At 41.0% G+C, this 22,338-nt stretch overlaps 1 protein-coding gene across 1 annotated transcript in view; it reads right to left on the reverse strand.

Moving 5' to 3' along the window:
• spata17 (spermatogenesis associated 17) overlaps positions 1-20,824 on the reverse strand; it is a 34,336-nt gene extending 13,512 nt beyond the window's left edge. Inside the window, exons 1-9 of the mRNA XM_053423307.1 lie at positions 20,715-20,824; positions 20,243-20,332; positions 19,063-19,144; positions 17,533-17,583; positions 14,667-14,770; positions 8,395-8,518; positions 4,921-5,160; positions 1,360-1,508; positions 540-635 (exon numbers count right to left, since the gene is read on the reverse strand). Coding sequence (XP_053279282.1) covers positions 560-635; positions 1,360-1,508; positions 4,921-5,160; positions 8,395-8,518; positions 14,667-14,770; positions 17,533-17,583; positions 19,063-19,144; positions 20,243-20,332; positions 20,715-20,782 — 984 coding nt within the window. The 5' untranslated portion in view covers positions 20,783-20,824 and the 3' untranslated portion in view covers positions 540-559. The remainder of the gene's footprint in view (positions 1-539; positions 636-1,359; positions 1,509-4,920; positions 5,161-8,394; positions 8,519-14,666; positions 14,771-17,532; positions 17,584-19,062; positions 19,145-20,242; positions 20,333-20,714) is intronic.
• Positions 20,825-22,338: the final 1,514 nt, after the last annotated feature.

The following is a 22,338-nucleotide window of genomic DNA, read 5'->3' on the forward strand; positions in this document are numbered from 1 at the left end:
ATTTAAAATAATCCTGATGAATGTGATGCAAAAAGATGAAGACCAGCATCTTTATTAACTGTGTAACCAATTTTAAATTATTTTAGTATTCTTACGAACCTAGACCAGACACTAAACTCCTGTTCCTTCCCTTTAGCCCACTAATTCTGCTTCTCTCAGACTTTTGATCACATGGTTGAGGTTGTTCCATTAACAAGAGATGACAATAAGAGAAAAAAATCCCAACACAGTCAAATAGATTTTCAGCTAAATTACCGTAAATGAAGTGACTCACAATAGCTCTGTTAGACAGACTGACAAGCAAAATGATTGTAACATCAGACAAAATGTGTTGTTGTGAGTCTTCAGTCACCAATCTTGACCATATGAGACAGCGGTCGGTTATAGATTGACCGTTAAAGCAGGTGGACCACATCTACATTAGATGTGAAAGAAATGGGTAAATGGCCTGTAACGATGACTTTCGTTGGTAGATCCAATAACTAAATGTGCAATAACCATTATATTAATAATTTCTGTGTTTGTAGTTTTAAACCCACCTCCTGTTTGAGTCAGTGTGTTATCTGCGATTTGAAGCGCTCGTGCAGGCTGGCTGTGTGAAGGAATTGTTGCTGTGGTTCATTCTTCCTGTTTCTCTGATCGTAGAATAACAAGAAGAAACAACAAAAGGTTCAAGGCTGAATTTCAGGTTAGTCTTTAATCACCAGGTTGCTCATGAATCTATAAAGGCAGAAAATAAAAAAAGAATAGAAAAAAGGAAAGTCTTGGTTAAAACACAGAAATGCATGTTTCTTTAAAAATGTAAATGTATTCATTTAATAATTTCTGTGACAAATTACTGATAAATGTTGGAGTGGCTAGATAACTGGGTGGTTTTTTATACTGAAGTCAGGGAAATTATTTTGAGAGACAGATCAAATGGAGGGTTATTAACAGCACTTCACACACACAAAATAGATAAGCCTGTGAGTGGTAATGAGGCTATAGTCAAGTGTTTTAGTGAGGACACGCACATTCACATGCACAATCCCTAATTAAAACCAAGCCTTGAAATAAACCATGGATAGACTATGGCCCTGTTAAAAAACACAATATAAGGCAGTCTGGAAATAATCCTCTGGCAGACACCCATTAGTTTTCATAATAAGAATTTGTCCATTAATGTTGTATGAATTTGTCTGTGACTGTGTTGAGTTCATATATTGTGTTCACAGGCATCTGTATCTTGCTTCATATGCAAGAAAAACGCATAACCAAAGAAAAGCTTTTAAACCCTTAATGTATGTTCATTAAATGTATGTTAAAATGCTTTTATAGTACAATTTGTGTGTTTTGTGTGTCTGTGTACATCGTTCTCACAGTGTGCCACCCTTGAGTGTTGTGGACTTGTGACGTTGCAGCTGTTTCTGGGCCTCCTCCAGTTGAGTGTAAGACTTCTGTAGACGCAGTGTCAGGTCAGGGCAACGCACACACTGGTCCCACATTTCCCCTGGCTGCTGGAACAGACCCTGTGCAGACACACAACCACACCAACACACACAGAGAAACACAAGAATCAGATAATGATCACTGTATCCTTCTGTTTCAGACCCCGCCTCCTTCCTTCACTGATCCCTCTCCCACAGGTAGTGATGGCTTATTGCTTAAACCAGGGGCCAATCCACCGCATCTCTCCAAGAGAGAAGTAGAGGGACAGGGAGAAAGAGAGAGGGTAAGGAAAATGATATGTGTAGAGACAGAGAAATAGAGTCAAACCAAGCATGTCAGAGGAAATGGTTGCAGAGGGAAGAGAATGAACAAAGATGGAGAAAATAGGAAATAAATACACATTGAGCTGCATATCTGCATAAGACTAAATTGTCCCTGTTCCCATTGATAAAATCCTTTATTCTCATTTTCTTTGTCATTGTCTTTGCATTTTACTTCCTCTGCTCTGTCAACATCACAGCACTGAGCTCATTGAGAAGACTCATCAAAGAGTAGAAAATGTCAGTGAATGTGTAGTTTACTTAGTGCCTGAAAAATAACCCACGAGAAAAGTTAAACGATATGTAACCTACATTGTTTTTATGTGTTTCAAGAACCTTTGACAACAAAGAGGTGCTAAATGATGCAGGGATAAATTAGACTTTAAAAGACTAAACACATCGTTGGTTTTGGTATTTTATGTTGACTTATTAATAATAAAATTACAAAGATAAAAGAACATCATCATTATCTTTGATTCTTTCTTTGAATGCTTGAATTGGAGATGCATGTATATTGTGTTTCCTCTCTAACTTCCACACAGAGTTTTGGGACCAAATCTCAGAAAACGTCAGTTAAACTTGAAACAGCTGTCTGTCATGTTCCTCCGTCTTCTTGACATTGTGACTCCTTCCCTGGAGTGATGTCTCTGATGCCTCCTGATAGATCAAAGTTACAAAGACAGAGAAGGGTTGTTTTTAGCAACACGATTTGGGGCCAATCCATGTCTAACCTCGCTTCCCCCGCTGCATCCCCTCAGGACTCCATTGTGACTGTCACACGATTGCTCTTAAGACACAGAACACTTGTGAAACATGTTATGGTTACTGTCACAAAACGTAAATGTTAAAGTGATTTCAAAGAAAAAACAAATTGAAATCTTTGAAAGCTTTTTGTAATTTCCAAAAAACAGGCGGTGATTTTTAAATAAGTCAAGGAAAGCTGAGGACATTGCCACAGTTATAAGAAAGGTGTAGAAATGCAAATCTCCTCTTCTTATCTCATCTTATGTTTATTCATTCTATTTCTGGACAAAAAGCAGGGATGGGGTTCTTGTTTTCCATTGGTGAGAACAGCCTGTGTGAAATGCCAACCATCCTTCATGTAAAGACATTTTAGTTGAATATCCAAACAAATGTTGAAACTTTTATTTGTCTGGTGAATATAAGCAACAAACTGCATCCTCTAAACTTGTGTAGTTGTAGGGTATACACTCTTTTTTTTAAAGAAATGCGTAAACTTTATGTAGTTTCGATTAATTTAAATGTTGTTGCTTTGTTTGAGGTGACCTTCAGTTGTTGTTGTTAAACAAGGAGGGAGGATGGGGGGAGTGGTTGGTGGGGAGGGGGGGGGGGGGGGTAAAGAGGAAGGGACAAGGACCCTGTCCTTGCTCCTATCGCCACAGGATCGGTGGCCTGGCCTGACCACTTCTACAGCCAGCACCTCAACCTTATCCATCACCACCAGATAGTTATCACAAGAGGGAAGGGAGGGGGTGAGGCGGAGGGGGAGAGCGGGGAGGGGAGGGGAATAGAAAGAAAGAAAGAGAAGGGGACTTCCTGCACGAGTCACAGACATAAAACAAAAGAAACACAGGGAGGCCGAGGCGGAGGAAGACCTCTGTGTAAAAACGTAAGTGATGTATTCTCCTCCATGTCAGCACAAGGAGACTTTCCTGACATCATTAATGAACTAGCTCAAACTACAGCCAGCTGTCTGTGTGTGTGTGTGTGTGTGTGTGTGTGTGTGTGTGTGTACGTGCGTGAAGTGCAGCTAATAAAATGAGACAAATCCATGCCTCATTTCTGCTCACTTACTGTATGTTTTACACTGCTAGAAACTAATAATAGGGAAAGCACGTTGCCATAAAGAGCTATAGAGCGTAAATAACACAAATGCTGAAGTGACTCCTCATCAAATTGTTGAAACACACACACACACACACACACACATGAGTACGCACAAAATCTAACACCTGCATTGACACAGATGCACAACCTGACTATGGTAAATTGTAATAAGATAAATACTAAGCTGACAGCAACTCTTTACTGCACCAGCTGAACATACAGAGGTTTTGATATTAGGACTGAATTAATTAGCAGGTCATTGTTGGGAAAACAATAACATTAACAATAACAGTTCTATTCATTCAAGGTGAGTTGTGAGTCAACAATGCATCCAACACTTATCAAGAAAAAAAACTTCAATGAAATTTTTCTAATAATGTCTGTCTCTCTGATGCATATTATACACTATATGTATGCTTCAATTGGCCAGTACCTTAAAAATAAATTCTATATTAACATTAGAAGGGCACTCAGTACAAGTGCATACCTCTGCCAACAGCCTACAGTCCCTTTATGAAACCACATTTCAATCACTCATAAATATCAGTCCTCCAAACATGCCTGAATTTCTCATCAAGATTCATGAATTATTATCCGAGGAATTAACATGTTGAAAAAACACCTAATCTCACAATGTTAAAGTGAAGGGAAAAAAATCCTGGATCCGCCCCCTGATCCGGATCTGCACCGAAGATTAATGGGCTCTTTCCTGACCCAAACATGTCCGACAGTTTTTTTGCATAATCCTGCTAAAAATACGATTGGATAAAAGAAAAGCAAACAAAAAACATGACCTCCTTGGTAGAAGGCAATACACTTACAGAATTCCACACTAAAGTAATATTACATCCAAATCACATGTGCCTATCACAGCACAGAACATAGCGGTGGAATAGGTGACATAGTATTGATGAGGAACACAAACGTGAGCTGTGTATGTGCACTGTGGTAAAGCTACAGTTGAGGCTGACACATAGGCACACAGTCACACATATAGTGCTCACTGAAATACACTAAACGCCTGTGAGCTGTAGCCCCCAAGAGAGCTGTCTGCCATGTTTTAATGATGTCATTCTACTTTAAAAGGACTTTTAAAGGCTCCGTGCTTTCATCAAGAACCCTCCTCCATAAAGAAAGAAGGGAACGTTAGAGAGCTCTAATAATTAGTACATTACTTTGTAAGGGGGAAGAATGAGGAAAGGAGGAGGAATAAAGCATCTGCAAGAGGTTTTGCAATCTGTCATTCTAGTTTCTCATTTATATAATTGTCATCTATCTCCACCTGAGTGTGTCTGTCATGGTCCTATAGCTCTGAACCTCTCACCTGCTGTTTCCTGTTGGCAATGGGGGGCAAAATGGGCTTGAAGGAGCAGGTTCTAGTGGGTTTGATCCTCGGGGATCCAAGACTCCCACGGAAACTTGGGGCTGTCGAGTCCGGCATGCCCAAGAGACCAGCCCTGCCTATGGGAACAAGTCTGGTGGGGGCCTGGTACTTGACCTGCCTCAGCAGCAGCTCTGTCTCATGGGGGGCTCGCCTGGATGGAGAGTTGAAGATCCCTGGGCACTGGAGTGAGAGAGAGAGAGAAAAAGAGAGGGAGAGACGTTAACCCTGTATAACACAGACATTGTGGGACTGAGGGAGACAGTGTATCAGTATGAGCAATGTGGTTTGATTAGATGTGTACAGGTATGTCTCACTGGCTATTATATATACATGTTAGAAATAATAACTGAAACTGAAAGTATCAGGTAAAATAGAGTAAGGATGAACCAGAGGTTGCAACTCAGATTCAAACCAAGGACACTGCAGTTGTAAAGTCTGGATTTTGTGGCTCCTACATATGCTCCTGGGTGTTTTACTCCCTGATCACAACATTGTGTTAAAGTCCATTTGGAGTTTGGGGAAACCACAAAGTAATTTTGTTTGTCAGGGGAACCATTTTAGGCAAAATTATAGAACAGCCGGCTCCTGGGACAGCTTAAAGGGAAACAGATAACAGTTTGTCATTTAAACTGTTACGGTCAATATTCTGAGGTAATTTCAAACATCAGTTTTGTTAATAACTTCTTCATGCAGTTTTTCATGTATGGTTCACCTGTTATTGCCCTTCATATGTTAATATTACCCCAAATCTGTGAAAAAAAAAAAAAAAGATGTGCTCCCATTGACAACAGTTGTAAAGCTTCACATACTAGTAAACTTTGGAGTCAATGACAAAAAGGTTGTCATCAACCTGTGTCCGTAAGGGTCTTCAAAGACAGTTATTTGAACATCTGTATCACTTTTTCGTTCTAAACAATCAACTTTGTGGTGCATTATCAACATCAGCCTGTCTGTCTGAGCCTTAAAGCACACACCTGGGAACTAGTCCAACCGAAGGTAAAATACTACAGGGACAACTGCATCTGTCTCAAATGTGGCCTGACTTGTATCTCATTTCTCAAAAGCACAAATACACACGTGTACACAGGTTCAATTAATACGTTTCCTCCGCTGTTCTGAAGTGAGGTAGAGATTTGCCACAGACAGACTCATTAATACTTTTTCAAACCACAGTGATTCTTTTGGCTGTAAGTTAATTACCAGACCAAAGCTTGGAGTTGGAGGACTCTGTATCTACTCTATATGCTAATAACACCGCTTGTTATTTAGGCCACTCTAAAAGACTTGGACACCGGAGAGAGAGAGAGAGAGAAGAGAGAAAAGGCTTAAGTGGGAAATTACTCCCACCATATCGACCCAAACCTCACTCTTTTAAAATAACATATTAACAGACTGGTTAATTAGTAAATGTTTCATTATTGGGCAATGAGCACTTTAAATGTCAAGTGAGTTGAAAGATATTAATTCAACTCCACTGACCCTAATTTCTGTCCCAATGGGTGTAGACACAACGGGAGGAGCTGATCTCTTACTGATGCGTCTCAATCTTATGAAGCTGACAGAAGAACTAATGCATCATTGTGATGTGTCATGATGGGCGGATCACTTCTTAAAACTGTTGTCAATTGGATTTTTTTCAAATTGTGCAGTGACTGAATAACCACCATACTACAAAAAAACAAAATTTCTTTACTGCTCACCATCAGTTTACATAATGCATTAGAGATGAGTGCACAGATCCACCTCAAACGGGAGAGGACAGAAGGATGGGGACATACACACCACACAAACACATACACAAACGTAAATCTCACCACTCCTAAAGGCACACACACTCACACACACACACACACACACACACACACACACACACATGCCTAAGAGTACCAACCTAGCTACGGGAAGAGCAATGATGTTGACCTCAGGAACACACCTTCTCTATCTCTGTCAGAGGGACTTGGGGCCTTTTGGTAAGCTGTGTGTGTGTGTGTGTGTGTGTGTGTGTGTGTGTGTGTGTGTGTGTGTGTGTGTGTGTGTGTGTGTGTGTGTGTGTGTGTGTGTGTGTGTGCCTGCGTGCATGTGTGTGTGGGCTTGGGTTCGAGAAGTGAGGAAGGATGAACTGTGTGGGAGAGCCATCTATTCACTGCTGACAAGGTCAAAGCCACGAAGGGAAAGAGTCCCCTGCCATATGCAGAGAAAGAGAAAGAGAGAGAGAGATATATACTGGGAGAAAGAGATGGACAGAGGGCGGGGAAGAACAGACAAACTTTTCTACTTTCTTTCTTTATTCCCATGTTTCATAAATTATCCCAAATAGTTCATATGCGAAATGATACAAACCGATCCGATCCAGCATTTGCAGTATCAAACATGACACAACCAATGCAAACTCTGCTGCACTCCAGCGTACACTATTTTCATATTTGACCGTTTTAAAGTTGTGAGTCTGTGAGCATCTCAGAAGAACATAGGATACTCGCAGGAAGAAAAGTAGTGAGCCAGATGATGACGATGCCATTTGCATATGTATGCAGGAGAGAGAGAGAGAGAGAGAGAGAGAGAGAGAGAGAGAGAGAGAGAGATAGAGAAAGTGAGAGGAGTGTTGGTGCTGAATCAACAGTGACCAGTGTGCTTTGTCTTCATTATGATCCCAGTAGGGAGTCAGAGAGATGTGTGGATGCCACACACACACACACACACACACACACACACACACACACAGACACACACACAAAGAGACACACATACACACACACAGAGACACACGCACACACACACACACACACACACACACACACACACACATACACACACCTGTGCCAGGGGAATCACTGAAATATCCACTCAGCACATCAGAAGAGTCATGAAGACACACACTTACTCACACAAAACTACAGCCAGTTTGTGAAGCAACTCCCTAGTTGTACCTCATTACCTGTTTAAGTCGCTGCATGTTTAGCTGCGCATGTGCATTCATGTGCACGTACGTACTGCCATGTCTACATGACTGCCCTTGTACAAAGTTTAGTGAGTCTGTGATGTTGCCTGAGTTCTCGAGATCAAACGTTTTAACCGACCACCGTGACACCAGATAATGACAAATTTGCTGTAAGTGTAAGTGTGTATCTGACATGATCTCTCATTCACCATTGAAATTCAATATTGCACTTACAGATAATGGATAAAGTGGATATTATTTTGTAACATGAGTAACTACTAATGAATACTCTACATGAGCCATAACTATACAATTACTGTTCAGTTTAGATTTTTTTTTAAATTATGATAGGTTTAAAGCAGTGGTGGGGAACATCCAGCCTCAAGGCTACATCCGGTCCACAAGACTAATGGACAAGGGTTAGGGTTATGGGGTCAGATATTGGCCTCTGGTCAGATATTTGTGTGAGAGCCAACCTGCTTTGTACTGAGGAGGTGATGCAACCGGTGCGCTTGGTAAACCCTGTCTGTTTGCTCTTTTACGACCTGCAGACAATCTCGCTCTCTCTTCTGAAGTTCCTCAAGCTCATCCAGGTCCCTCCTACAGGCAAAACACACAATAAACAAATATGCAATTTAAATTAAAAAAAAATTCCAATGTACATGATGGCAAAGTCATCAAAGTACAATATAAATATAATAAATACAAACTCTACAGCACAAAAACAATGAATAAGTAACAATAATTAATAATTACACTTACATATTGTTTTATAGTAACATAAACTAAATTAGTAAATCATGCTTGAGTTATAGTTCCCTGTATAACACATCTTTGTTTGCTAAATAACAATTATTGATTGGATACTGCACCTAATTTTAGCTCTACATTACTTGCTATAAGAATATAAGACTAAACCTTTTGATTAAACGTTTTTAAACAAGTCCAAGTAATATGCGATATAACTATAAATACTGCATATAACTTAAAGAGTTATATTTCATATTAGCCTACATCTTAAAACTGTATACTAAAATGAGAGACATGTGTACAATGTAAACTTAAGGTGGGTTGGTGCATGTGTGAGACTGTATATAAAACACATTTTTAATCATAAATGTGTCAATTCCCTTGAGATTCCTTAGAATGAATAAATAACTATCTAACGGTTACAGAGACACTGGTGCGGACATGAAAAGACAGAGAAGCTGTGGGAGAAAAACAAGGCAATGAGACTGCAGGGATGGAAAAAAGCTAAATGAGAGTGCGAGAGGCTGTAAGTGGGAGGATGATGGATATATTTCATCACAGCAGCCAGGACAGGTCTGTCTGTGACATCTGTTAAGCGAATCTGGCTAAATGGGATGCATTAAAAGCCCATACACAGCAATTTCATTCCGCAATCACACAGCCGTATTGTTGCAGGGGGGTAATAACTTAAAAAAGGGAAGTGGAAACAATTACTAAAACACACATGCCATGGTAATGTGAAAACACACACACACACACACACACACACACACACACACACACAAAACAACGAGTAAAACCAATCTAATTCAACAAGAGCAGTTCCAATAAGAGTTTAGTCAAAGCTCATCAACAATCCTTAGTCCTTTCTCCTTTTTCTTTACTCTCCCTTTTCTCTGCCCAACTTCTCTTTTCAATTAAAAACCTCAAATCACAAATCGGAATGTTCACCGTGTGTCTGTAATGTGAGGTTAACACATTCTGCAGCTACTGACATTTATAAAGAAATCACAACACCCTTGTCATTGCCTTTGCATTCCCATTCCTTCCTCAGCACCAGATTAAATTCCAAAATAAATTAAATATGCAGAGCGCTGTGCATGCATGTGTGTGTGTGCATGTATTTGTGTGTGTGTGTAGGGTGTGAGAATGAGAGCAGGTCTATAAATGTGCCTCTGTGTGTGTCTGTAATATAAAGCACAGTTATTTAAGACTGTGTGTATAGATCTGGGACTGTACTGTATGTCTCTGTGTATATGTGTTTATATATAGAGGTTCCTTGGCCCCTATTTGGTTAACTTTAAGTTTTGGCTTATTGTGCAACATTCAGGTTCACAAACCAATTAGTGCATACGTATATTAAAATATAAATGAAGTGTGTTTATTTTTGTTGGTTCATGCACTCATACTGTTTCAAAACAGGCAGTTTCCAGAGGTCACAACCAGTTTGTATATGTATGCAGTGTTAAAGGGAGATTACATCAGTGTGTATGTTCATGTATGTGTATCAATGTCCATGCATCATGTGCACACACCTCTACTCGTGTGTATGTGTGTTTGTGTGTGTGTGTGTGTGTGCATGTCTGACTGAATGGCTGACCTTTGCTTCCCTGCCCCCAGCCCCAGTGTTATTAATTGCTGTGTAGTGGACAAAAGCCAAACAGATTTGTAACGGCTGAAGGCACCTCGATCTGTGTCGACCCAACCAGCCGCCACAACATACAACCCTCATTAGCCCTCTTCTGCACGCCGCAAGTGCTCTCTGCTTGTGTGTTTGTGTGTGCGTTTGACTGAGTGAAAAAAAAGACGACAGAAAGAAAGAAAGGGGACAAAACTAAATTGTCAGTTGGACGCACGTCAGACAACGTTGTGATTCTTCAAGTCAAACTTTAGACTGAGCAGGACAGAGGTAACTGACAATTCAGGGTCCAAGGTAATGTTATCTCCTGCCTTCTGCGTAGTAGTCAAATTATAGCAACTTAATACAGTAAAGTCTCTGTGTCTCTATATCTCATTGTTTGATATCTAGTGTCAATACAAAATATGCTTATTTCAAATCCATTGTAAGGTTGTAAGTTAGCCTGTTTTAGCTGGGAAGGATAAATTGGTTTGTTTACTTAATTGCACCAATGACGCTGTCACCCTGAACATTCTGCCAAATGCTGTTAAAAAATCTGGCAGTTCGATAAAGCGGAAAATAATAATAAATTGCTGAATGTATTGAACATTCAAATCTGATTTGACAAAACCGTTCTTAGGTACAACCCGACTGTAATCCATTACTTTTTCAAGTTTACTTTCAATTACACACTGAGAATGTGGACATTATTCTGTAAGAGTTCATTGATTTAAATTCTGATAAAGTCACGATATGAGGCAGTGCGAGCAGACTATGGATTACGTTAGATGGCTGCTGAACTGTTGGACAAGCTAATCAACTTGAACTACTCTCAAATAACTGGAATCCTAACTGACATTTTCACCCTGCACTGTTAACTTATTAAAATGGCTAATACAGTAAAGCTACGTTTGTCACATCTTCCTCAATTATTTACCCCCTGGTTCACAGTGGGGGGGTCAAGGGCTGATGGGATATCAGAAAGTGAGGCATTGTGGGACAGCAGGCCAAACCTGCGGTCGTCTGGTCCAGTACCGGAGCAGCTAATTGGCCAGGTTCTAAATATTTAATGGAGACTTGACCTGATTGGCTGTTTTAATTGCTCCAATTAAATGATTCAATAGCTGGCAAAGAGGGGGAAGTCAGCCAGTCAATTTAGACAGTGACCAGCTCAATGTATTGAGCCTTCAACACCCTCATGACACACAGTTTCCATTTAAGTGACTTACTGATTGATTAACTAATTCACTAAAGTAGTCAAACTAGTGCAACTGAAAAGGGGGAAGCAAACAACCAATCCAGTGTTGAAATGATGCCCAAACTATGTTTCTAATATTCTAAAAGAGAGAAAGATTTTCAATTTCATACATCTTCTGTACTTTTCTTCACTGTTTCACTCTCAAAAGTAATTTCCTAAAGAGGCAGAGAGAGCACAGCACCCAGATTATACTTCAACACACACACGCGCACACACACAAGCACACGCGCACACACACACACACACACACACACACACACACACACACACACACACACACACACACACACACACACACACACACACACACACACACACACACACACACACACACACTGAATATACAAATCCAATCAGACTGAAGGAGTGAACTTGTCTCCACCCAAACTGGATCAGAAAGAAAGACCAGCAAAAAGAAAGACTGACGCATAGAAGCGGAGAGTGATCGCAGGGCAGCCATACAGGCAGGCCCGCACTCTCTCCACCACAGCAGCTCTCCTTTCATGAATGTCCTTGAGAGGAACACAAGAGAGGGAGGAACGAAGAGACAGGAAAAAAAAGTAAAAAAAGAAAGAGAGAAAGCGTAGCAAGAGAAGAGAGGAATGAAAAGAAAAGGAAAAAGTCTGTAAATTCTCCCCGAGCTTCCCTTTTTCCCGCTCTTTAGGATAAGTTGAACGATTTTGCCATGTCGTTGCGACATCACAGGAAGAATTATTTATCTGATTATGGCAGTAATAATTACCCAGCTGTTTATTGCAGATAGAGGAATAATTCATGCAGTCAACAGTCCGTGTTGGTGGCGGCGGCGATGACACCAGCACATTTAGTAAATATGCAAAGCCGACTCGCTCCTCTTTCCTAATTGCCCCCCTCGTCCCACTGAATGCCCTTATTAAAGCCCGGGAACTTTAAGTGTCTCCCTGACAAAGTGATAAATTGTTGGGGTATCAAGGAAAAACTGTGGCAGAGTGGGGACTGCGCCGGGGTCCTGACTTCATTAGGCTATGCAGAAGGAGAGAAAGGATGGATGAGGATGGACACTGAGACACGGCGAACCAGTGGCGGAGAGGGAGAAAAAGGTATAGAGCAAAACGGATGGAGGAGGACATGAGGAAAGATTGAAGGAGAGAGGTGAGCTGAGGGCAGGGGATAGAAGGAAAGGCTGGTGTAAGTAGCACATATTAGCTGGATGCTGTACCTAATGAAATGACACAGATGGTTTTGTGCGGGGGAGATCTGACACAAGGGAGAAAGAGAGACAGAGAGTCAAAGACAGAGCGAGAGCGAGCGAGATAGAGAGAGTGAGAGAGGTTCGGCAGTCTATGTATTACTCCTATATCATTACCATGCACAGCCGACCAGCCTGCACTAAATGGGAACCATTAGTCCAACTTTGAATAATTTATGCAGCGGGTCGGACGGACAGAGAGACAGAGCGACAGAGGGAGGCAGCATGCTGCTGGATTAAAAATGGGCCTTTGCGGGGTGAGTGATCAGGCAGCGTGCGATCCGAGGGCTTAGCGGCTAACACAGAGAGGATATTTTAAATAAATACCAGCACAGCGTTAATTGATCGTGACCCCAGCCGCACTAAATAAACATGTCATTAACTAGAGAAGTGAAGTGACCTCCACACCCCAAACCGCTGTGGAGGAGGGGCGTGTGTGTAGGGACATATATACATAAATATATATATATATAAATATATGAAGAGACTGCAGGTGTCAGGCAATTCATAGTGGAATTATACAACAAAAGCGGTAAAATTCTATTCCGTTGTAAACTCGAATTTGTTCGCATAATTCTTTACTTCTTTAGTTCATCTCTGCTCTTTGTATGTAGCTGTTCTAGAAATATAGCATGTAGAAAAGGTAGAAAGAGATGTGGAGGACATTATAGAAATATACATTACTATTTGCCTGGACATGTTATTGTTATGGGCTGCAGTATTTTTTGCTGATCTTCAAAAATAAGCTGAGACGTAAAATACTATTTTAAATACCAATTTACAGCTTTATGTTCTCGTTTTTATAAAATGTGTATTCATTGGTTTAAATACACATAATCCACAAAAATAGTTTCACGCTTGACAAATGTAAAAGCTTTGTAATGAGTCGTTTGATTAAGAAATTGGACTACCTTTATGTTGTTTATCAGTGGTATCATGTTTTGCGTCTTTCATCAGTGGTTTCATTTCTAAATCCTTGTGTGTGTTTGTTTTTGTGTGACATAAAACTGAGGTGGCAACACTTAATGGACTTAAACAGCCTACCCCCCCGCCACCAACCTCTAAAAGGGGCAAGGAGTGTGGAGGAAAGGTGGAACGCTTGTGGGGAAATGAGGGAGAAGTCAGTGATCCAAGGAGCACTTTAACAAATTTACATTTAATTTTAGCAGAGGCCTAAAGATATTTCCTGGTAAAATATATTAGGAACATAAAAAATGTGACTATTAGATAAACGTGATCGTTTTTTTTTGTCAAAAATAAAAGATAGCGTATCTCTAGTAGTAAGCCCTGGAGCACGGGGTGTTTTATTAATGCACGAGCTGTGGTTCAAATCAGAGGCTAATTTTTAATTTCTTCACATCGTTCACTTCTCTCTCTCTTGGCCCCGAGCGCTTTAGAGGACTTCTCTCTCTCTCTTCATTCCACTCTACCACTATGTGTCTCAGTCTCTTTCATTCCTCTACTCTCCCCCTGTCCCCATTCTCTCCCTCTTAGGTAACACTATGGAAGTGCAGATGTTACCTACACCTCTCTCCCTCACACACCCACACACTCTTTAAGGTTACGGGTACACAAGTACACCTTTTAGCCAATTGCCTATACACTAATCAGGTCAATCCTGACTGACATGTACCAGCTGACTCCCTTCCAGTTCATATAGTAGACGATGGGTAACGCTGTATATTTTAAATAAACGCATGAAGGGTAAATGATATTAAACAAAGTGAGACAGAGACAATATGAAAAATGGGAGATGAGAAATGGGAAAAAGAGTGAAGTAGTGAAGCATTTAGTTTTTACTTGTACAACATCCATTTCAAAAATTCAATACAACCACAAGTAAACTGTCTGCTCTTCCATATAAAGAAGCATTTTTTTTAATTTTTTTTTTTACCTGACAAGTTCATTATTTCTGGAGAGTCCTTCCAGATATCTCCGGCGTGCATAGAAGTTGTGGACATATTTCCTCACAAAGTATCCTCTCCATCTCCGCTGGATCTGTGAGGAATTAGAGCATGACAGGGTTACAACTAAATACTTCATTATTTATGAAGTTGAAAGAAATCCATAGTTTCACATTTTAACTAATTCCAGTGACTAACATGAAACACAAACACAAACCTAAGTTAAATTCAAAATCAAAGTAATATGTCATGGGGATTTTGCATTCTTTTCATGTCAAAGACCTTATTTGTGCTTTTTTCTCTCTCTCTTCTCTCACAGAAAGAATCATAAAACTTTTTGAACAGTGCAAACACATGCAGGCACTTTTTGTTTTTCCCTCTGGAGTGATGGAGGGACAGTCCAAGGTGGAACAGACAGCTGTCACAGCCTCATACATTTAACTGTATGAGCTCACATTGATTGTGGAGGCTGCAGATTAGCTAGTACACACACCCAGACACATCGGCGGACCATTTTAAAGCAAGGGGGCGGATGTCCTTCAGGCTAATTAGGAGATTAAAACAATGGCAGGTAAAAGAATAATCACACAATGAGAAGAGGGACGAGGAGAGAAGAGAGGGAGTGGAGGATGGCGAAAAAAACAACAAAGAGCAAAATGAGAATTAGCATTGATCTGCCAGTCAATAGATAATTTTAAATAAAGTAATTGCCGCCTCCTGAGTTCTGGCTGACCTTTGTTGACTAGTGAAATCAATGCTGTTGAATCTAATACAAATCCAGGGTGCGCTATGTAAACACTGGTTTCTATTACGGCCCTAATACATTATCCTCTGTTAGCGACCGTGCCCTGATAAAGACAACAGGAGAGGAGAGAAAAAAAAGAATAGAAACAAAATTGATTCAAGACGAGTGTCATGAGGGGGATCTGAGATGATTGTTTCTCCCTTTGCGTCCCACGTTCTCTTTATTTACGCATTAAATATTTCTTGATCACAGATGTCCTTCATTTACTTTTGCCCAGGGTCTTCCTCTCCCTTTCTATATAATTCATTTTCATACACATGAACAAAGACTATAGACTCAGACTTTTTAGAGTCAGAGCTGGCAAAGGGTAGCCCACACAGTAAAACAAATTTAGCAGGATATATGAAAAATCTATGGAGCAATATTTTCTCTATACCGTTTTATTACAGTATTTGTAAAGCCTATAGAACAGAGAAAAAATGCACAAACTGCAATAACAAAGAAAATTGTTATGGGGACCAAAATCTGTATCTTGTGCCACTGCAAAGCACTGAGCCACTTTACATCCAATTCTCATACATTTCATTTTCTCTTAAAACTCCTATAGGAAACTGTGGTTATATCTGTGTGGGTAATAAAGACCTCTAACTTCAGAAGCTTCCACTTTTCTCTCCATGGTAATATCACCTTTCATGCTTTGACTTAAAACAGCTGGGTCAAACATCACTCTTGGATGCATGTGTCTTCTATAATGTGACACAACAACAGGGTGGTCAGCTTTATTTGTTTGGATTTATATTAAGTGTAAAACCTTGAGCCTTAAAATTCCAGACTTTTCCACCGATGTGAAAATATGACCAACCGAACAGGGACAGACTGTCTTCAATAAACAATAGTGGATTTTTTTTGTGGGCCTATAAAACCCTTTACTGGTTTAGGCCGAATGAAACTGTTTAGCAAAAGAGTGGGCTATAAGGAATTGTAAAAATATAAGGTTTCTGTGTATATCCGTGTGTAAAAATGCCAAAGAATCGGTCACAGCCATGTTGCGGTAATTTATGAGTTGTAGCAGCTGAGTTGGGAAAAGGGAACAATTGATGACCATGAGCACTGATAAGAAAAATATTTTTTGTAATATTTGATTTGATTTGTAATGGGCTTCTTACCAAGCACCGTGCATTAAAAAAATGAATGATTAAGGTAATTTATAAAAAGTGAACACTGTTGTTACTACAGAGGATCAACTAAGCATAATTTAGCATTATCAGAATTTCTTTCTTTTGCGTTTTATTTTAATTATGTTGCCAATGAAACGGGTCAGGGATGTCAACATAAACAACATTAAAACTCTGTAAACCTGCATGTGTTGGGACGTGGAGCCCCAGTGCCTGATCCTTTTGTTTCCTCTGTGTTTTCCACTGCCCTTGAGTGTGTGGTCTGTCCCCATTTTGTTCTCAGTCATGGCCCGAGTGTGTCGTGTGTTTCCCTTCTGGGTGTGGCATCAATCGACCGGTTTGCCGCCACCTCACATGCATACCTGGGATTCGTCCAGCAGCAAAGGCCACCACTCTTTATCTCTATCTACAACAGGCTCATTCAACAAGATTCTGACAGATCATTCAGCCAACTCCTGTCTCGTTTGGAGTACGTTTTGTTTGTTGCCTCAGCCTCATGTCTTCCACCTGATTGGTGTACCTGAGGATCACCTTCTCCTGCCTGCTCAGTCACACCCAGTTGTCTCATCAGACCACTGGATCAGTTTATTACTACCTGCGCCGTAACAGGAAGCCTGAAGCTTCGCCCGCCTGCCTGCTCTGACTGACTGCAGAACGCCACTTGAACTGGTCAAATTCCAAATTTGCGAGTCGCATAATAAAGCTTTTAACCTCGCTCCTGTCTCTGCTTTTGTTTGACTCCAATTAAAAGCCTTTGAAAAATAATAACAGTATGTAAGATTAAAGTATTTATAAATAAAACATTTAAGCGATGAAACTGTGTGATGAAGGGCTGATATTCAAGGGGCCAACCGTTCCCAGCACACACAGAGACAGGGAGAGTCCCCCCGCCACGACACTCCATTTGCTAAAACAAGACACTGTGGTGATATTTACCCTGACCGCCATCTCCTCGTAGAAATTCATCTTCATGATAAAATATGCCGCCTGTGAACACAAAGGAAAAGATGGCATTACACCTTGTCTCCCAGCCCTCTGATCTGTCCACAGCAGGCGTCAAAGATAAAGAGCTCTTTATACATAATACATTGCACAGAGGCAGCACATATAGGGCCAATGAAGGGGGGGGGGGGGGGGGGGGGGCAGAAAAGGAGAGCAAGAGAGACAAGAGGAGCAGTGAAAAGCCAGGAGAACGGAGAGAAAGAGGGGAAGAGAGAGAGAGAGGAGGGAAAGCGAGAGAGTGGTTAGTGGGACTCCGTATCAAGGGGAGGACGGTACTCTCTTAATACACCAACGCAGACAAGGGCCAAGAAAATCTATGGTAGTCAAGCAGCGAGCTAATGGAGATGTATGACGGCCAAACGCTCTCCTCTGGATTTCATAATCAATGACAGCGCTGCCAGAAGAGACTAACAAAAGGGCCAGAGGATATTCAGCAGCGCAGCCGACGAGCCGCCGCACACCAAACGTTCCGGGCCGACCACTGGGGGCACACTTCAGGAGCAAACCGGAGAGTCGGCCATAAAATGGGCTCCTATCGCAACATGTCTTTTTTAATAACGACACGGAGAGGGGGAAGAGAGGAAGGCGAAGGGAGACAAAGACTTGAAAGGAGGCTGTAAATTCAGCTTGATGTTTGGAGATGAGGCTTTGAGCATGTCGTCTTACACACGATAGGGTCTGCCAGAGTGCGGGAGGGGGGAAAAAGACAGACAGTGAGAGAGAGAGAGAGAGAGAGAGAGGTAGAGAGAGAGAGAGAGAGAGAGAGAGAGGAGGGGTTGAAACTGAATCTCTCAGGGCTAATTCAAAATAGTGCACTGTGGCAATTTTGAGTGATTCAAATTAGCGCTCGTCTGCTTTCCAAATGAGACCAAACAGCCTCTTTTTAGCCCATATGTGTGCTGAGACACATCCTTCATCCTTTATTTCAAGCCCCTACCCCCCCAACCACCACTTCCAGTTCTTGAACGCCTCCCAAACAGTGGCTGGCAGTTATGCTTTAACAAACAGTCAATTTACAGGCATGATAAATAGCTTGTTGTGATACGTTTACAAAACTCAATCCAGGGGAAAATTATACATGAGAGCGCTGGGTATTGGATCCGGTATCAACAATCTGTTCAATTAAGAAGCAGTTGGAGGCAATATGAAAAAAAAAAAAAAAAATGGGGCCTTGTTTTACTAAAGCACACACACACAAACATACACATGCATTACACGCACAAACTCTCCCACTCTTTCCTGCCCTCTTTCTTTTCCACAATTTTTCTATTGCGGTTGCCATATAGATGGAATTCCTTATCATATTGCATCATATTTCCTAAGTGCTAATTTCCCAATGTGTAATGAGTGAATTACATTTTCTTAAGGTCAGACGCAGGGACTTAGGAATACAGCAATTGAATTCTAATGCATGCTATCATAACATAATCAATATATCTATAGCCGTTCCAGGCTGTGGCTTACCTTCACCATTTGTCTGAAACGTGCCCTTGCTGTGAAGCCCCACCACATCTTCTGGATAATGATTGCTTTCTTGTGCAGATGGCTGTAATAAAGTCATATTGGGGAGATGATTGGATGGTTATTTTTCTGTGGCTTAAATGGAGCAAAACGCTGAAGAAAGTTATTTAGAAGCAGATGGATGTAAATTTAACTGTGGGTTTCTTTATTTGAACATTTGGGAGTTTATGCTAAGAAACTAAAAAATTAGAACCTGCTAAAATTCAAAAGCTAAAAGAACAAAATCCCTCTTTATAATAGGATATACAGTAATTAATTCAAGCAAAATATAACCAAAAGATTACTACAGCTGTAAAAAAAAAAGAAAAGTGATCTCTTTACAAGGGAGGAACCAATGGAGAAAGGAGTGAGGAGTTCTATAAACAATGAATAAGTTGTAAAGGACCTCAACTAAAAGATCAGGGAAACATAATGCTTACAAATACATCCTCTCACACAAACACACACACACACAGAATGTTCCTGATCCTCCAGGCTTTTCGATCATGTCCGATGAGCCTTTCACCCCGTTTAGTGGGTGGCGCGAATTTGTATTCATCCTCAAACATACTCTAAATGCAAGTCCACTGCGATCCCCTGCCTCCAGTGAGGCCATCAATTTCCAAAAGGCCATTTATATGCCCAGGAAATCAATGCTTATAGTGGGTATAGCACAACCCTGGAGTTGCACTTAGGCAGCTAAAATTGTTGCTAATTATCCACTTAACGCATTGATCAATTAACTAAAGTAATCTGAATTAACCTACTGTCTGGACGTTTGTCTGCTGACCCTGCAGAATGGTGCCGGGGTCACAGCGGAGGAACAGGCGCGGAGATAGAGACATTTATTTCTCTGTGTGTGTGAAAGGAGCACAGAGTGCAAGCGACACTTATTCCTCCAGGCCATTTGCAAAGCTCTTCAAGTGGGATAATTATGGGAGTGAGCAAGTACCAGGGGTTCCCTTAAAATGAACTCCGGGCCGGAATTTTGTCCAACTCCCAGAGGGAAAAGCAAACATTAAACTGGTATATGTAACTGGTTTATTAAGGCTTGTATTCTTTTTTTAGAAATTTTGCCTGAGGCACACAGTACCAACGACTCATTAGGCTAATACACACCCACCACCCCCCATACATCTTGTACCTGACATAGGCCTGCACCTTACAGGCTCGGAACCAGCTCTGGATCCTGGTGGCCGCCTGGTTCTCCCTCTGCCTGTTCTCCTCTGCTTGGCTGAAACACACCAGGCACAACAATAACACGGTGCACTAGAGCTACGTTGTGTCACTGTTGTGTATTATATTCAAATTCATTCATATCCCATAATATTAACACTAGCATCTGCAAACAGTTACACGTATCGTGGCTCCAAAGTGGTGTTAGTACTGCAGTTGAGTTACATTGTGAATTCAAGCCCAACTTCTAATACACAACAATGTCATATAAAACACAACGAGCAGGGTTGTACAGCGGAGAGCCGCAGAGCTCACGTTAACATGCCCTATGGCAGGTAACCTGACGTGAACCCAACGCACGTCTGACACCTCAGGTAACGTGATGGTTCGATTCCGCTGACGTGATCTATCCCCGCTGTGCTACCACATGAGACACGTGCCTTATTCTGCAGAACAAGTCCCGATGAAACTCCTCATGTTCACTCTTTACTTTCACCAGCTGCGCCATGTCTTCACGGTGAGGACAGGCTCAGATCGTGGCAGCGGTAGCTCGAAGAGGCACTTCCGGTGGCAACAGATACTGCCACTGATGTAACAGCAGCTGCCTCTGATGCGACACGGTTTAAGGGCAGCTGCCTTTGGGCCACGCTGTTTGGAAGAGATCCGAAACATATTCACAGATTCGAACTTCCCGGATCAGACTCATGAGCGAAACGTTGTTCAAACAACAACCGCGGCTTCCTTCCCAGCAGATTCATCAATAAGAGTCGTCCTCCGAGCTGGTCCCCAGGGACACCGTGAGATGAGTGCGCAGGAACCAGTTCAACATAGAAAAGAGAAATTACAAAAATATTCAATAACTTCACACTAATAATGTGTAGTCTCACAAAAGTCCCACATCCGGGGTCTCCTGTTGGCTATATTACAATACTTAGTTTGGGAAAACGTGATTTTGTAAAATGTAACATTTTAATTATGAAAAATATGCAATAATTTCACTCTTATCTAGATATTCTCACCAAAACCACGTCACACATCTCATATGTCACTTGTTTTACATTGTTACAGTGCAAGGTAAAAAAGATGTCCTCCAAAGTGTTTTGACAGCAGAACATGTCATGTAACGGTAATATAACTTATTTTTAAATGCATATTCAAAAAACACCATTACTAAGCTAAGCAATATGAGAACAAAATTCTTAAGAGGACAAAAATAACATCTTAACTTGTTCTCCTTGATCTTTAGGGAAACCGAGTGTGCTCATCTACATTAGGTGCAGACTGGTCAACTTCTTTTTTTATCGAGACTGGATTTCTTTGACTTAGACAAAAATATAATTATGTTATTTATTCTGTGTCGCTGTTAGGAGTCTGAAGTGTGGCACGGGTACATCTTATAAATTATCAGTAGGCAATAACTAAAGAATTACCATGACATGGGCCAATAAAATGCTTAAAATATGTGTGTACTACCAGACAGCACACACAAACACACACACACACACACACACACACACACACACACACACACACACACACACACATACACACATAAACAGTGGAAACACCGAGTTTCTGGTACAGGTGGTTTGTAACACAACAGTAACACACTGATAAACATTCATAAACTACGTATAAATATCAGGTTATAAGTTATAAGCTGTGGCAACTGACAGCTGCCTCAAACCTTGGCAACTGCCTCTTACACGTCAGTTTGTGTTGCCACCGGAAGTGGCTCTAGGAGCTGCCACGATGAGAGCTTCCGTCTGTTGTCAGTCGTGAGTTTACCTGTTGTCTTGGCAACACTGCCCAGAGACGCGTTCCCTGTCATCTAGGAAACAAGAACTTTATTTACTACAAAACAATGACAATGGCTTATTCACTTTGCGTTGTCATCGTTGACATCATAGATGTGTTCACACACACCATTGATATGTCAAACTATTTAACTTGCATGTTTAGATCCTCAACAATGTGTATCTTGAGGTTTTAGAAAACTTAAACAACCACCATGCAGAGTTGAGCAATGTTCCCTTGGTTTGTTGGTGTTGTCTTTTTTTACAC

The sequence above is a fragment of the Pleuronectes platessa genome, chromosome 1 (assembly GCF_947347685.1).
Source record: "Pleuronectes platessa chromosome 1, fPlePla1.1, whole genome shotgun sequence".
NCBI classification, from domain to species: Eukaryota; Metazoa; Chordata; class Actinopteri; order Pleuronectiformes; family Pleuronectidae; genus Pleuronectes; species Pleuronectes platessa.